Source organism: Gigantopelta aegis, chromosome 14, assembly GCF_016097555.1.
Source record: "Gigantopelta aegis isolate Gae_Host chromosome 14, Gae_host_genome, whole genome shotgun sequence".
Classification (NCBI taxonomy): domain Eukaryota; kingdom Metazoa; phylum Mollusca; class Gastropoda; order Neomphalida; family Peltospiridae; genus Gigantopelta; species Gigantopelta aegis.
The window spans coordinates 24,081,060-24,095,467 of NC_054712.1; the positions used below are offsets into that span (position 1 = coordinate 24,081,060).

At 35.3% G+C, this 14,408-nt stretch overlaps 1 protein-coding gene across 4 annotated transcripts in view; it reads right to left on the reverse strand.

Annotated features, from left to right (window-relative positions):
- LOC121388953 (glucose-6-phosphate isomerase-like) overlaps positions 1 to 14,408 on the reverse strand; it is a 31,050-nt gene continuing 16,642 nt past the window's right edge. For 2 of the 4 annotated variants that reach the window (XM_041520500.1, XM_041520502.1), the window contains exons 9-18: positions 12,952 to 13,012; positions 12,451 to 12,530; positions 11,817 to 11,900; positions 11,115 to 11,277; positions 10,626 to 10,702; positions 8,138 to 8,266; positions 7,457 to 7,532; positions 5,612 to 5,678; positions 5,025 to 5,140; positions 1 to 2,285 (exon numbers count right to left, since the gene is read on the reverse strand). In XM_041520500.1, coding sequence (XP_041376434.1) covers positions 2,206 to 2,285; positions 5,025 to 5,140; positions 5,612 to 5,678; positions 7,457 to 7,532; positions 8,138 to 8,266; positions 10,626 to 10,702; positions 11,115 to 11,277; positions 11,817 to 11,900; positions 12,451 to 12,530; positions 12,952 to 13,012 — 933 coding nt within the window. In that variant the 3' untranslated portion in view covers positions 1 to 2,205. Of the gene's footprint in view, positions 2,286 to 3,157; positions 5,141 to 5,611; positions 5,679 to 7,456; positions 7,533 to 8,137; positions 8,267 to 10,625; positions 10,703 to 11,114; positions 11,278 to 11,816; positions 11,901 to 12,450; positions 12,531 to 12,951; positions 13,013 to 14,408 lie in introns of those variants that run through there. The other 2 variants (XR_005960028.1, XM_041520501.1) reach the window with 2 other exon arrangements.

Consider the following 14,408-nt stretch of genomic DNA (forward strand, 5'->3'; position numbering starts at 1 on the left):
TGATTGTAGCTTGAAATGATAATTTCTTCACGTGTAGTGATGTGAAATATATTTTGGAGTGTATAATTATATAATACTTAGTATGGTATTCTCCAACACAAAATTTTAACCTGGAGAGAAGTATGTGCTTATAACATCATGTTTGTGATCAGTCAAAATTCTAAATTATAAAACATAATCACAATTTGACAGAATGCAATTCATCAAAATTGTGGCACGCACCAAAAATGCTTGTGTTAAGAGGTTTCTGTAGACATGACAACCGAGATTCAAATGGATGTAAATAAACAAAACATTTTAAGCAAGAACACCACCACAATACTTTTCAAGGACCAAGGCCTTTTAGGTTTAAAAATCCTATGTTGCTGATCAATAATAATAGCTCCTACAGTATTACCAGGTTTTCTCTCAACCATTAATCCCATTAACCTGTCAGTTGATTTGGGTTCCAAGAATAGAATGCTTTAACTCGAGTTCGATACAAGAACAAAATGAAATTATATAATGATGATAATCATTCATGCATAACTACTGATAAAACTTGGATGTGGTTGTGACTGCATAGGTCATATATAACAGATCACACAAACGTCAAGCTATGCTAAGTAAAATTATACCATAAATTCAAAACTATAACAACAGTAGAAATATGGTTACATCTGAGCACTCTGTTTTACGCTTTAAACATAAATATCCGAATTTATGAAGCCTGTAGTTACACGTGTGTAAGACATAAACAAGACTGTAAATTTGGCCCTAAAAGTTCATAATTTTATTATACAGTTAGTTAGCTCTGTTAATTCAAAGGAGTAAATTTTCCTAATATTTTTTGATTGAAAAAGACAGTTTTACAAATGTTCTTCAAAGAAGTAATAAATACAAGTATATTTCATTTTGAATCATTTTGTCCAAATGAACATGTGAATGTTTGATGATCGCAGTATGAAAATTACCCGGTTTCTAGATGTTGAATAATGATACGGTAAGTGATCTTTTTGCCTCAAACACTAGACATCTTTTATGTTAAGAACAACATTTGAGAAATCATGATTTCAAGACATGGGAAGCGACATAATAAAAATAATGAGCAAAGCTCTGGTTTATAACAAAGCACCATCTACTGAATACATGTAGTTCCACAATATCTCACACAGCTGCACTATTTAGATCAAAAACAAAAATAAATAAATAAGTCTTAACAATGTCCACTTGCATAGGCAAACTAACACCATATTAAATTCAATTCCCTTTACCCTCTTCTCAAAACAATGTTTGTGTATGAATGTTGTTTTGTGTGTATGTGTGTGTGGTTGTGTGGTCATGTGTATGTGTGCGAGTACATGAACGTAAGCACTTCAAATATGGTATGGCCACTTTTTGGTATGAAAGAGTGGTTTGTAATAAAGTCAAAATAACCAATTTATACAGGAATAAACAGAGATGTCATGAATAGCCAGTAATTTTCCCTACCTAGTTAATAAATGTTCACCAGTTACAGAATTACACAATTCCTACCCGAATGATTATATTTTTACAATTTGCTTTGGCTGTGTTAAAACTCTGCCATGTTTTTGAAAATCTTATTCAAATGTATAATGCTACCAGTAATTAATATATAAGATAAACCACTGAAATTAATAATTGTTTGCCTGTGGTATTTTGAACCAGATGAAATTTAACATTGATAGCAAATGGTAATAACCAGTGGTCACTTCTATCTTAATGACATCACTGATACAAGTCTTCTCTCACTACCCACTAACAAGTAACCCACTGTCCTAGACAGACAGCCCAGATAGCTGAGGTGTATGCCCAGGACAGTGTGCTTGAACCTTAATTGGATATAAGCACGAAAATAAGTATAAATGAAATAAAATGAATGAACTCCATCCTGCTCCAGTGCTTAATATTTCATTTAACACCACATTAATCAAGCACTTGCAGCTTCTGAAGATAATGATTTATCATTCGACCACATGTATTTTACCTTGCAGATAAAAAAAATCCACTTGGTTTTAAGACTACATGAATTTCCTTTCTACTTCTTTCTTTACTCTACTTAAACATGTCATACATAGAGATCATTTTGATTTTAATGAGCATGAATACAGCTCTGAATATCACAGTAAATATGATTTGTTTTGTTTCGATCTGTTGTATGAAAACGTCTCTCTTCTCCAAACTAGAACAGATCTCTTGTTGGCTTCATATATCTCTATTCGTAATATACAGCAATACACCTTGTTTAAAAATCATGAATATTATCTGCCAGAGGGTGGGAGGTCCTGCAAAAAGAAGGGATGTCCTGAATTATTTATTTTCAGTATCATATATTAGGAATAAAAATTTAATTATGCAAGCCTCCAGTGAGCATAATACATTATTTTTATTCATAATATATAATATTAATCATATTTAAGCACACTAGGGTAATGATCTTATTATTTAATCTCAAGCTTAAGATATCTTTTTTGTAAACTTTATACTCAAACTATAATTCTAGTCAGGCATTACTTGATATTCAAATAACGTATGAACATGACACATGATGTTTTTGAATGGGAATGATGTCAATAATGGCATGACATCATTTTGCATATGCCTACATAATAACAAACAGTGAAATGTTTCCATTTCGTCCTGAACAGGACATAACATGTTACTATATTTACCCTTTAACTCAACAGTTCAGTTGGTTGAGTGCTCGCTTGACGTGCTTGCATTGCAGGATCGAACCACCTCGGTGAATCCATTCAGCTGATTGGGTTTGTCCCATTCCAACCAGTATACCACAACTGGATAAAGGCTGCGGTATGTGCTTTCCTGTCTGTGGGAAAGTGCATATAAAAGATCCCTTGCTGCATTAGATAAAATGTAGCAGGTTTCCTCTGATGACTACGAGTCATAATTACTAAATGTCTGACATCCATTAGCCAATGATTGATTAATCAATGTGCTCTAGTGGTGTCGTTAAACAAAAAACCCTTTAAACTCAACAAGAAGAGTGGGCAAATCATCTTCGTTCCTAACTTTCAATAATTTCAAGCTAAACAGGCAATCTTTTTGCAGTAGGCCATACAAAATCCATGACTTCATTCTTGTGAAGGTGTTATATTTGTCACATTCAAAAATGGTTTTTAAACTCATAATTCCCAAATAAGTATGCATTTTGTTTTTATTCGACACAATGCTTTTGTTTCCATATAAAGGAATTATAACAGACATATGCAAACAGCAGAAACAAACTTATCATAAGCAAATATAAGCAGGTTAACAACCTTTGCCACTAAAATCCATGTTCTAGGTGATCTGTATGGTCAATTGTGACCATTTAGTTTTTAAAGAATCTCAAAATTATGAGTGCATTCCAATGAGCTCCCATATGTTACTAATTAACCAATGTTTTGATGAAACTGGCTCATTGTGGATTTTGTCTAGACAAGCCTGTTTAAGTGACACTTACCTAAATCCAAGATGGCTACCAATGTCAGCCATTTTTTCGTTGAACATGTTGGCCCAGCCAACTGCCCATGTTCAAAAATTTTACTTTCAACTGACTAAGTACTTTCAGAGGAAATATTAAAAAGCAAATATTTAACATCCAAAAAGGCCACCATATTTAAATCCAAGATGATATGATCCCATGAAACTGTAAATGGCATGAAGCAATCAACCATTTGACACATGCTTACATCCACCGAAGGCTCAAGCACATGTCTTGGGCATATCCTCTGAATGTCCTGGCATGGAAGAACTCATCATGAACAGGTTCTAAGATATTATTCCAAATAAAAAGGGAGGAAAAATAATGGTGCATTCGAGTGGGCTTATCATAAATACTGGTTGAAAAAATTTCCAGCTTGAAAATAACATCTGAAATGCATTTGAACTTATGAGTTATGAGTTGTAAACTCATAATAATGCAAGTGACTTAGATGAAAAATGGTGATTGAAGGTTTCTCTGAACTCTGTTTGGATAAAGTATACCATGCACAACAATGGTGCCATAATTGCTTGTCACAAACATAATTATGGATCACAAATCTAGACATTATACTAGAATAAAACTGAAAACGATATTAAAGGTACAGTATTTACTGGATGAGAATGGGTCCTTATGAATTTTGACATGTGTGAAGCAAAGTACAATATAAAATAATGTTTTCAGAATATGCCACTTTAATAAAGCAATCAAAACATTTAAATTTCTGGTAGAGACAGGAATTAAATAACAAGATATTAGAAGAATCCAATTTTCACTTTTAATTTGAGAATATTTATAAAAGATCACAAATGAAGTAAAGATATATATCAACTGAGGAACAGAAACAATGCAATTCCTACTTCATGAATAAAATGTTCTGAACTGGGTTACAGGTTTTCTTCACAGACATGGGGAAACAATTGTAGCTTGTCTTTAATGTGTTTCAGTACAATTTTTACACAGAACAAATACACACATGTATTTTTTATTATTATGTAATATAAAAAAATATATATATCCACATATTTGGAACTTTTGTTTCACAATTGTTTAAATGTTAGTGAAGTTTAGAAAACAGTTGAACAGTGGACAGAAACTAAAGATGAACACTTTTCTTTAGCGAGACAGACAGTTTTGTTTGGAACTCCAAATAACAAAGAAATTTACATTAACAGGCTAATTATTCATGTTTATATAGGCATATATTATTCTGTTCTTAGGTACAAATGATTGCATAGATAAACCTGTGTGCCATTGGTGTATATGTTGTATATCTGAGGGTGCTTGCAAAAAGTGCGTGTGGCTGTCGGTCTTCTGTGACTGCAAGTATGTGTATGTGTGCATGTGTGGGTTGTAAGTCTAAATGGTATATCATACCTGAAATATACAGTCTTCACCAGCTCGACAAAAAGGGCACTTCTAAACTGAAAGGCCCTGCTTGGGTTACAGATATATGGGTACAAGCCAATCACGTTGGTTTAAGTAAAAATACAAATGTTAATCAACAAAACAGCAACACGTAAAAACAAATTTCACTTCCTGTTTTCTTTGAGAAAATTGATCAGTCCATTTGTCGAACAGTCGTGGCTACTGACTGTTTTGCTATCTTTCAGTTCAGGCTGAATAACTTTGGCCAGCTGCTTTCCAAGCTCCACACTGAAACACATAGTTAATTTTCTGTAAAGGAATTGCCCCTATAGTTACTACCAAAGGTATAATATTTGTGGCTATTATAGGTTTTTTTAACTGTTGAATTACTCATTATTTACAACATCTTGCTTAATGATCAATTATGTTAAACTCAACGGGCCAAATTTACCATGCCTATTTTTCTTAAATGCAGGTGTTTAAGTATTGTAAATGTACGTCGTTACATGCATGTAATTCATAAACAGGCTTTGTAAATTCAGCCCAATTTGTTTTTGGTTTGTTATGTTTGTAATAGTTTTAAACATTCTAAAACATATAATAGTTATATATAGGTGATTTGTTTTTTAGTTTTGCATTTCTGATCAAATTTAGTCTACTTTGAAAAAAAAAGAGGATTAAAATCAGAAAAAAGCAGAAAAATTGTATTTCTGTAATAAGAACTGTAACTATAAGACAAATCTCCAACTTAAAACATACCCCCACTGGTCATAGGAGTTGATATCCCAGATCTGACCTTGAATAAATATCTTGTGTTCATACATTGCTGAAAAACAAAAATAAAATGTGTCATTGAGATAATCTGACAAAATAAAATATAGGTAAACCAGCTTACTGATGTATGCAGCAGACTAAAATTAACTGATCATAGGATGGACAGGTAAGTACACTCCAGTAATACCATGTGTCATCCAGCAGACTAAAATTAACTGATCATAGGATGGACAGGTAACCACACTCCAGTAATACCACATGTCGTTCAGTAGACTAACATTAACTGATCATAGGATGGACAGGTAACCACAGGCCAGTAATACCACGTGTCGTCCAGCTGACTAAAATTAACTGATCATAGGATGGACAGGTAGGCACAGGCCAGTAATACCACGTGTCGTCCAGCAGACTAAAATTAACTGATCATAGGATGGACAGGTAGGCACAGGCCAGTAATACCACGTGTCGTCCAGCAGACTAAAATTAACTGATCATAGGATGGACAGGTAGGCACAGGCCAGTAATACCACGTGTCGTCCAGCAGACTAAAATTAACTGATCATAGGATGGACAGGTAGGCACAGGCCAGTAATACCACGTGTCGTCCAGCAGACTAAAATTAACTGATCATAGGATGGACAGGTAGGCACAGGCCAGTAATACCACGTGTCGTTCAGTAGACTAACATTAACTGATCATAGGATGGACAGGTAAATACACGCCAGTAATACCACGTGTCATCCAGCAGACTAAAATTAACTGATCATAGGATGGACAGGTAAGTACACGCCAGTAATACCACGTGTCGTCCAGCAGACTAAAATTAACTGATCATAGGATGGACAGGTAAGTACACGTCAGTAATACCACGTGTCGTCCAGCAGACTAAAATTAACTAATCATAGGATGGACAGGTAAGTACACTCTAGTAATACCACATGTCGTCCAGCAGACTAAAATTAACTAATCATAGGATGGACAGGTAAGTACACGCCAGTAATACCACGTGTCGTCCAGCAGACTAAAATTAACTGATCATAGGATGGACAGGTAAGTACACGTCAGTAATACCACGTGTCGTCCAGCAGACTAAAATTAACTAATCATAGGATGGACAGGTAAGTACACGCCAGTAATACCACGTGTCGTCCAGCAGACTAAAATTAACTAATCATAGGATGGACAGATAAGTACACGCCAGTAATACCACGTGTTGTCCAGTAGACTAAAATTAACTAATCATAGGATGGACAGGTAAGTACACGCCAGTAATACCACGTGTCATCCAGCAGACTAAAATTAACTAATCATAGGATGGACATTTAAGTACACTCTAGTAATACCACGTGTCATCCAGCAGACTAAAATTAACTAATCATAGGATGGACAGGTAAGTACACGCCAGTAATACCACGTGTTGTCCAGTAGACTAAAATTAACTGATCATAGGATGGACAGGTAAGTACACGTCAGTAATACCACGTGTCGTCCAGCTGACTAAAATTAACTGATCATAGGATGGACAGGTAAGTACACTCTAGTAATACCACGTGTCGTCCAGCAGACTAAAATTAACTAATTTTGTGACTGGGATCTTTGGTGTTATTTCCCAGGGAAATGTCTTCAAAGTATATATATGGTAGCTTCACATGCAGCCTTGGTGTTTGCATTCAAGAACTACTAATGAATATCTTTTCTAAATAAACTATCAAAGACAATAACAGGACCAATATTAGATTCCTAGAAATGAAGTAAAAAAGAAAATTAAAAAATTAAATGTATAATTCAAGATGTCTTGGGGTGAGTGGTGGGGTTCAGTCTAAAACTTACCAATTAACAGTCCTAATGTAAATGGAGTAATCTTCTGAACCAAAAACGAGTTGGTGGGTCGATTTCCTTCAAATACCTACAATATAATTTAAATATAATTTGCTAGCTAAAATCCACAAGCTAAAAAAATAACAAGCTAAAACAATAATCTATTATGTTTTGAGATCAGACATATCAATCATGAAAGCACTGATGACATGACCAAATCATATTACAGTGATAGACAAATACATCTAGAAATCTACTTGTCTGCCAATATTTTCACTTGTCCAAATAAATGGTTTATTTTATTCAAGTATCAGGATGATGTTTGCGATTGCCAAAAATGAAACTGCCCTGAATATTTGTCCTTGTCCACTGGACAACCACTGAGGCACGTTTTGCTTTGCTTGTCGGAATAGATTTTCACTTGTCAGAATAAACAAACAAGTGCTTATTTTGAACACTGTATTATATCTCACTTAAAATATTTATATTTACTCCATCGTTCTCTTTGACCTCAGAACTAATCTTTTGTAAAACAATGAAAGTGTCAGATATTCACATATCACTGACCGTAATACATGTATTTCTCCTTGCGTATTTACATTCAATCAATTATTTTTTAATAAGTCCATCAATAAGTGCACGTTTTTTCACTGTAATGTTTTTGTGTGTGTAGAACTACGAAATAGAGCTGACCTTGTGTGGTAAGATGTGTGCAATATTTTCTTTGCTCATTCCGGAAGTCTTCAACTCTTCCTCGGCTATCTCACGTGACTTGCCAGTCATAAGTGCTTCAGTCTGAGCCAGGAAGTTGGCTTGAAGGATCTGAAAAAGATATCATTGAAGTGATGGAGAAAAAAGGAAGAGTGGGATCGCATGACTGGAAACACAACAATCAGGACATGGATTACATAACCGAAAACACGACACAACAGAAGTTTCCAGCCAATGGTTGGCTATTGGCACATTAGGATAAATCCATTGCAAAAGAGGAAATGCATTATGGTTGAGAGTTCAGATTACATGAAAAGAATGGATGTCTTTCTTAATCGTCCTCATTAATGATCTTATGTTTAAAGGGAGGGTCAACTCAAAGAGGAGCCTTATGTGTTGGAATGATGCATACCCGGACCACCAACACATACTGACACTTTAACACATGAAAAACGCGTAATTTTAGGGGCAGCCATTTTGTTTTTTGTTTTTTTTGTGACGTCCAGTGGTATAGCTAGGGGCGAAGTGACGTCAGCTCCGTCCAACTCCTCTATGCACAGTGTAAACAAATGATCTAATTTACGACAAGGGGCTTCGCTTTCATCAACCTGACTTGTAAAACAACATAAATTACTTGATAGTATAATAAATTATTTAACTAAATATATTTCAATATGCATCAATAGAACAAAATGGAGTTACAGTATTTTTCTCTCTGAAAAAATCCAAAGAAAAAATGCATATTATTAGGCCTATTGATAGGGTACATTTGAGCAAAAACGACCACTCATGATACCCAATTGATAATTTTCTTTTCTTTGGGACTATGTAATTGGTCAGTTTTGTGATTTTAGATGGGAAAGTCTACTTAATCAAGGTCTTTACAGAATTACTTACAGTAATAAAGCAGGACGGCTGATAATGTCCATTATGATTTGAGGGGTGTCAGCACGGTTATCACACAATACCCTGTGATCTTAATAAAAGAGGCACATCTTTTTAGGGTGTCTAGACACAGTGTCTGGGGACCGTCTAAATATACACCTGCCAATCAGGAACCACAGGTACAGGCCACGGAAAGAAAAGACCAATTAACCAAGAAAACACTCAGATTATTATTTCAGTACGTGGGTTAATTTATGTACAAACCATAATATAGTTATTTCAACATTTTGACAATGGTGGTTTATTTTGTATTGAAAAATTATATATACTTGTTGCTGGCTTACTGGGATGGATATTATTACAGAACATTGCCATGCATCCACAAAAATCAGGTATGTTTTGTTTCTTCAGTTCGAAGACTAATTCCTGATGTGACACGTTAGGTATTACGTGACCACCAGCTCGCCAGAGGGCGTATTCACTGGGATGGTACAAAATGGTTTCACCCGTTATATTGTTTCTCATTTCTAATTACAAACAGTACAAGAAGTGTACCTTAAAACACTCAAAAATAATTTCTTTCGTTCTTACTGTCAACCATGTTCTGTAAATAAGCGTAGAAATACATGTATACATACTATTGGAAATTGTCCGCTAAAAATTAAAATAAGTATTGAATCAACAAAAACAGTGTATATATCTTTATTATAACTTCTTTTTAAAAAATGAAACAATTTCATGTGCAGATTTGTCTTGTGTTTTTCTATCGCAAAGTGACCTTGATATTAACTTTTGTTTACCAAGTGACTGTTGGTGTTGTGCGGTTATTTCGATCTTGGTCTTCCGTGATGACGTATTTTTATGAGGTTTATTGAAGGATAACGCTTGGGTTTTTTAGTGACGTCAGCCAATCAGAATACAGTAAATCGTATTAATTGTAAAGTTTGTAATTATAACTATATGATTATACTTGCTGATATTAAGTAATAATGTGCATTATAATATTGTTGACTATGAATACCAGGTCAAATGCCGTAACTGTCCTTTCCTTTAATGACAACTCTAAACTTTGTGTAATAAGTAGCTTTCTGATGCAAGGCTCCTGCTTAAGAGTTTCACCCCAACGCTATAAACAGCTTTCAAGCATGTTAAATCTGTGACTCTGCACATTGTTTTCTACTTTGGTGGGAAAAAAAGAAGAAAATGAATATATAACGACACCTCAGCACATTAAAAACCATATGGCTAGTTGGTGTCTAACATACGGTTACATTGACACTTGATCTGGAAAGTGAGAGAAAAACCCCACACCGTCACCACATAGGCTTTTTTATGAAATAGAAGCTAGGGATCTTTCATAGACAGAACACTTTGCCACAGACAGGACAACACATACCACAGCCTGTGATATACAAGTCATGGGGAACTGGTTGGGATGGAAAGAATATTTTAGGGGTGATCAACCCTAATGCATCAACATAAACAGTGTTGTATTACCCAGTTGCATCCTGATAGCTTAACTACTGCACCATCAAAGCTGGGTTTTTAATTACCGGTAACATCCAGATAAAGGAAGAGGCGTTACCTCGTGATGTAATCCTTTCTGTACAGGGTTGTGTGTCTCAACTGGCATGATGAAATCACATGGAATCAATCGTGTACCTGCAAAAGAATAAAACAATGCTGTGAATATAATATTTAGACAACACATATGACTCATATATAGTATTCTGTTTCAAACATATTAAAAAAAAAACAGATTCAAAAGAAATTTAAACATCTTTTCCAACTAAAACTTATTATGGCACTTGTGTTTGCACTATTCAACTTACACCCAAAAAGCAATCAGTTTCAGTAGTATTAATTTCAGCGAACAAGTTAGCTTCGACACCTACGTCATCACTTGGTCATTATACCTCTATAAATTGATCCCCAACATATGTGGGATATTGTTGTGTGATACACAAATCTCAGAAAATTCTGAAGTCTTATTGGAAGACAACTAATCTGGTTTCTCCAGCCCTCATTAAACTACTGCTGATTAATATAAAAAAGATAATTCCAAGCAAAACACCTTGATGAATGAGCTGGTAGAATGCATGCTGCCCATTGGTTCCTGGTTCTCCCCACACGATCGGGCCAGTTGTGTAGTTAACCCTTTGACCACTGCGAGTGACATACTTTCCATTGCTTTCCATATCTCCCTGCTGGAAGTAGGCTGCAAATCTGTGCATGTACTGAAATCAGTATGAAATTCAAAATTGTGGTTCTGGCTGCAGATAAATACCTGCATCTTTTGTACATGCATATAAACAATTTGATGAAAGGAGAGACATATAGTGATAGCAAATGGAATCTTGAAGAATTCCAGATTCTATCTGCAGAGATTGAAAATTACCCTCATTATTATTTTTTTGGTCCTTTTTCATTTTTAAAACTGTTCGAGCAGAATCTATTCTACCAATAGAGAATAATTTTAAATTGTAAAGTTAAATGGCCAAAATGACCAGCAAATATTTGCCACCAATCTATTAATATGTGAATCTTACATTTTTGTGTAAAATTACAAACTGAAGTGATGGATTTGATCAAATCAGTCAGAAACTGCAGAGAAGGACAACTCTAATATGCTGTGGATCACAACAGTTGTTCTTCTACATATCCACAATAAAGTGTTGATGTTTTATTAAACAAAAGGACCTTTAAAAAAAAAAACCCACTAAAGTGCATGTACAGGTTGATTAGAACCACCAACAAATATGAATAAATTAGTCACCTGGTCGTATGGTAAAATGGAAAAGGATTCTGCTTTGTAAAAGTTGTGATACCACACACCAAGCATAGCCAATATGATGGGAATCTGAAAAATATGCATTTGAAAAGCTAAACTTTTAAACATGGAATTCATCAGCTAAAATTTATATTTTAAAAAAACAAATTTCATTTACATCTAGGAGTACACACTGTATTCATTAGTACCAAGATTCAACAAAAAACAAAGCATCGAAAATGCTGCAAAACGCCTTGCAACATAATTTTTGTATTTTAAGTAATAGTGACCTGTGACCGTATGGCGAAGACAGGTGAACCATAAACTTGTTCATGTCATAATCCTATTTCTATAATTCAAGTTTCCTGAAAATCAAATGAGAAATAATCATATTTCTATTGATGGTAACAGTGACCGTGACCTTTACTGCCACAGGTGAAACGCGAACTTGTTCAACATATCATGATTCTATTTTCATATTTCAAGTTTCCTGAAAAGAAAATCGGATGAGAAATGAAGTTGCTCAATGGTGACGCCGTGTTTCTATTTTTATTAATAGTGACCTTGCCCGTAAACACAGAGAGGCAAAACGTGAACTTATTCAAGATAACGTGATATCAACTTATGAAGGTATGCTTACATTTTCAGTCAGTGGTGCTGTGGAGAAGTGTTTGTCCATGAAGTGAGCTCCCTCTAAAAGACTTTCAAAATTGTCCATGCCTAGGAAGGAAGAAAACAATTCAGTGTGACATCTGTTTGTCTTTGTGATTGTTTTAGCTACTTTCTACGGGATGTTTTTTTGTTGCTGTTGTAAAATCTAGTTTAAGGTACTGAATGCATTACAATTTGTAAATCTGTTTGACATACTCTGTTAAATAACACAATTCCACAGAAAAGCCGTTAAAAGAACCAATACATTTATCATACTTACACATTTAATGTGGTAAGATGGACTGATAATAGATGAAATAAAAACAGAAAAACATCCCCACCCCAATAAATTACTAACTGAAAGGAACAATAGTTTTCATAGCCAAGTATTTGAAGAATATTTCACAGTTTACACATACATGCAAAGACTTGTCTCAAGACTGTTAACTGGTCAGTTATTATTTCCCAAAACTCCTATTTTAGTCATTACCGATGTTAAGAGCAATAGACATTCCAATGGCAGACCAAAGTGAGTACCTTCCACCAACCCACTGCAAACAAAAACATATTAAATAGAAATTCATTAAGTACAAATAACAGGCTTATCTAGTCCTATAAATCTCTAAATCTATAAATTACTAAATAAACATTCAGGTATCGAACAGTAACGCCATAATAAAATAAATCCTAAATTTTTATCCATGCTAACCCTGAGAATACTGGCTTGCCCTCATTTATTTTTTATGATTAGTATCGTCAATGTCCTGAAAATATAAAATAAAAATGGAGAAAACTTTAAGTGTTTTCTCTTTTATAGAGATATTACCTGTCCTCAAAACAAGTGCATTTCCCCCCCCCCCCCCCCCCCACGCAAGTGGACTGGTCCAAGCATCCCAACAGATAATGGGATGGCCTAAATCTTCTACAGTATGCTCCCTTGTAGTTCCGATCATGTGACTATAGCTTCCTTCTTTTTCACTGAGTGCATCACACGGATGCCGGGAAACGGGGAGGCACGGGTGGGAATAAACCCGTGAGGACAGGTAATATCTCTATAAAAGAGAAAACACTTAAAGTTTTCTTCATTTCTTTTCAATATTACCTGTCCTCAAACCAAGTGCAGCATTCAACAGATGGTGGTGGGTACCAAATCCGAAGATGCTCTTAAAAACTCCCAGAGACCGGAGGGAGACTTATCAGTGGAAGAATTAGGCCAAAGGAAAGACCCCTCTTCCAAGGGATGCCCATCACAGCCTAGTGCAGGTTAAGTGAAAAAACTAACCAACCCAGGCGGCATCCATCACAACCGTTCTGACAGGGTGGGAATTCTTAGCCACCAGGGATGCAGGTACTAGGTGTATAGGTGCATCCGTCAGAACACTGAACTGAACAAGCCCCTGAGTGTTTTCTGTCCAGTACATAGAGCCAGTGATTTTCCGCGATCGCGGAAAACGGACGGAATTCACATTGTGAAACGGAATTACGATTTTCCGCGAAGTTAAAAAAATTAATACCATTTTACTATTGCCACACACTGTAAAACTGACGATTGGCCCGTGTGCAGTACTATTGGTAAACGCATAGTGTCGTATTTACCAGTGCTACATTCAGCCAGACCGAGCAGAAAAACATAAACCAAATGGCCACGTTGGGAACTAAATACTTCGCGAACGTTAGCGAAACGTTTGCTGGCTGAACTTGTGACTGGTTCACTGCTTAGTCTGTTGCACCTGCGCAGACGGGACAGGTTTTTTTGTTGGTTTTTTTTTTTTTTTTTTCAGGAGTAAGTTCAGTCAGCGGTTTGTCGCTAACGTTTGTTATGGAAGACTGATTTTTACGTTTTGTTAACACTAAGCCCCGTTGAATAAAACAGTGCACTCAATTGTTGGACAAATATGCTTTATGTAGTTGTTATAATTGTAACCTTTGCTCCGATTTTTCACTACT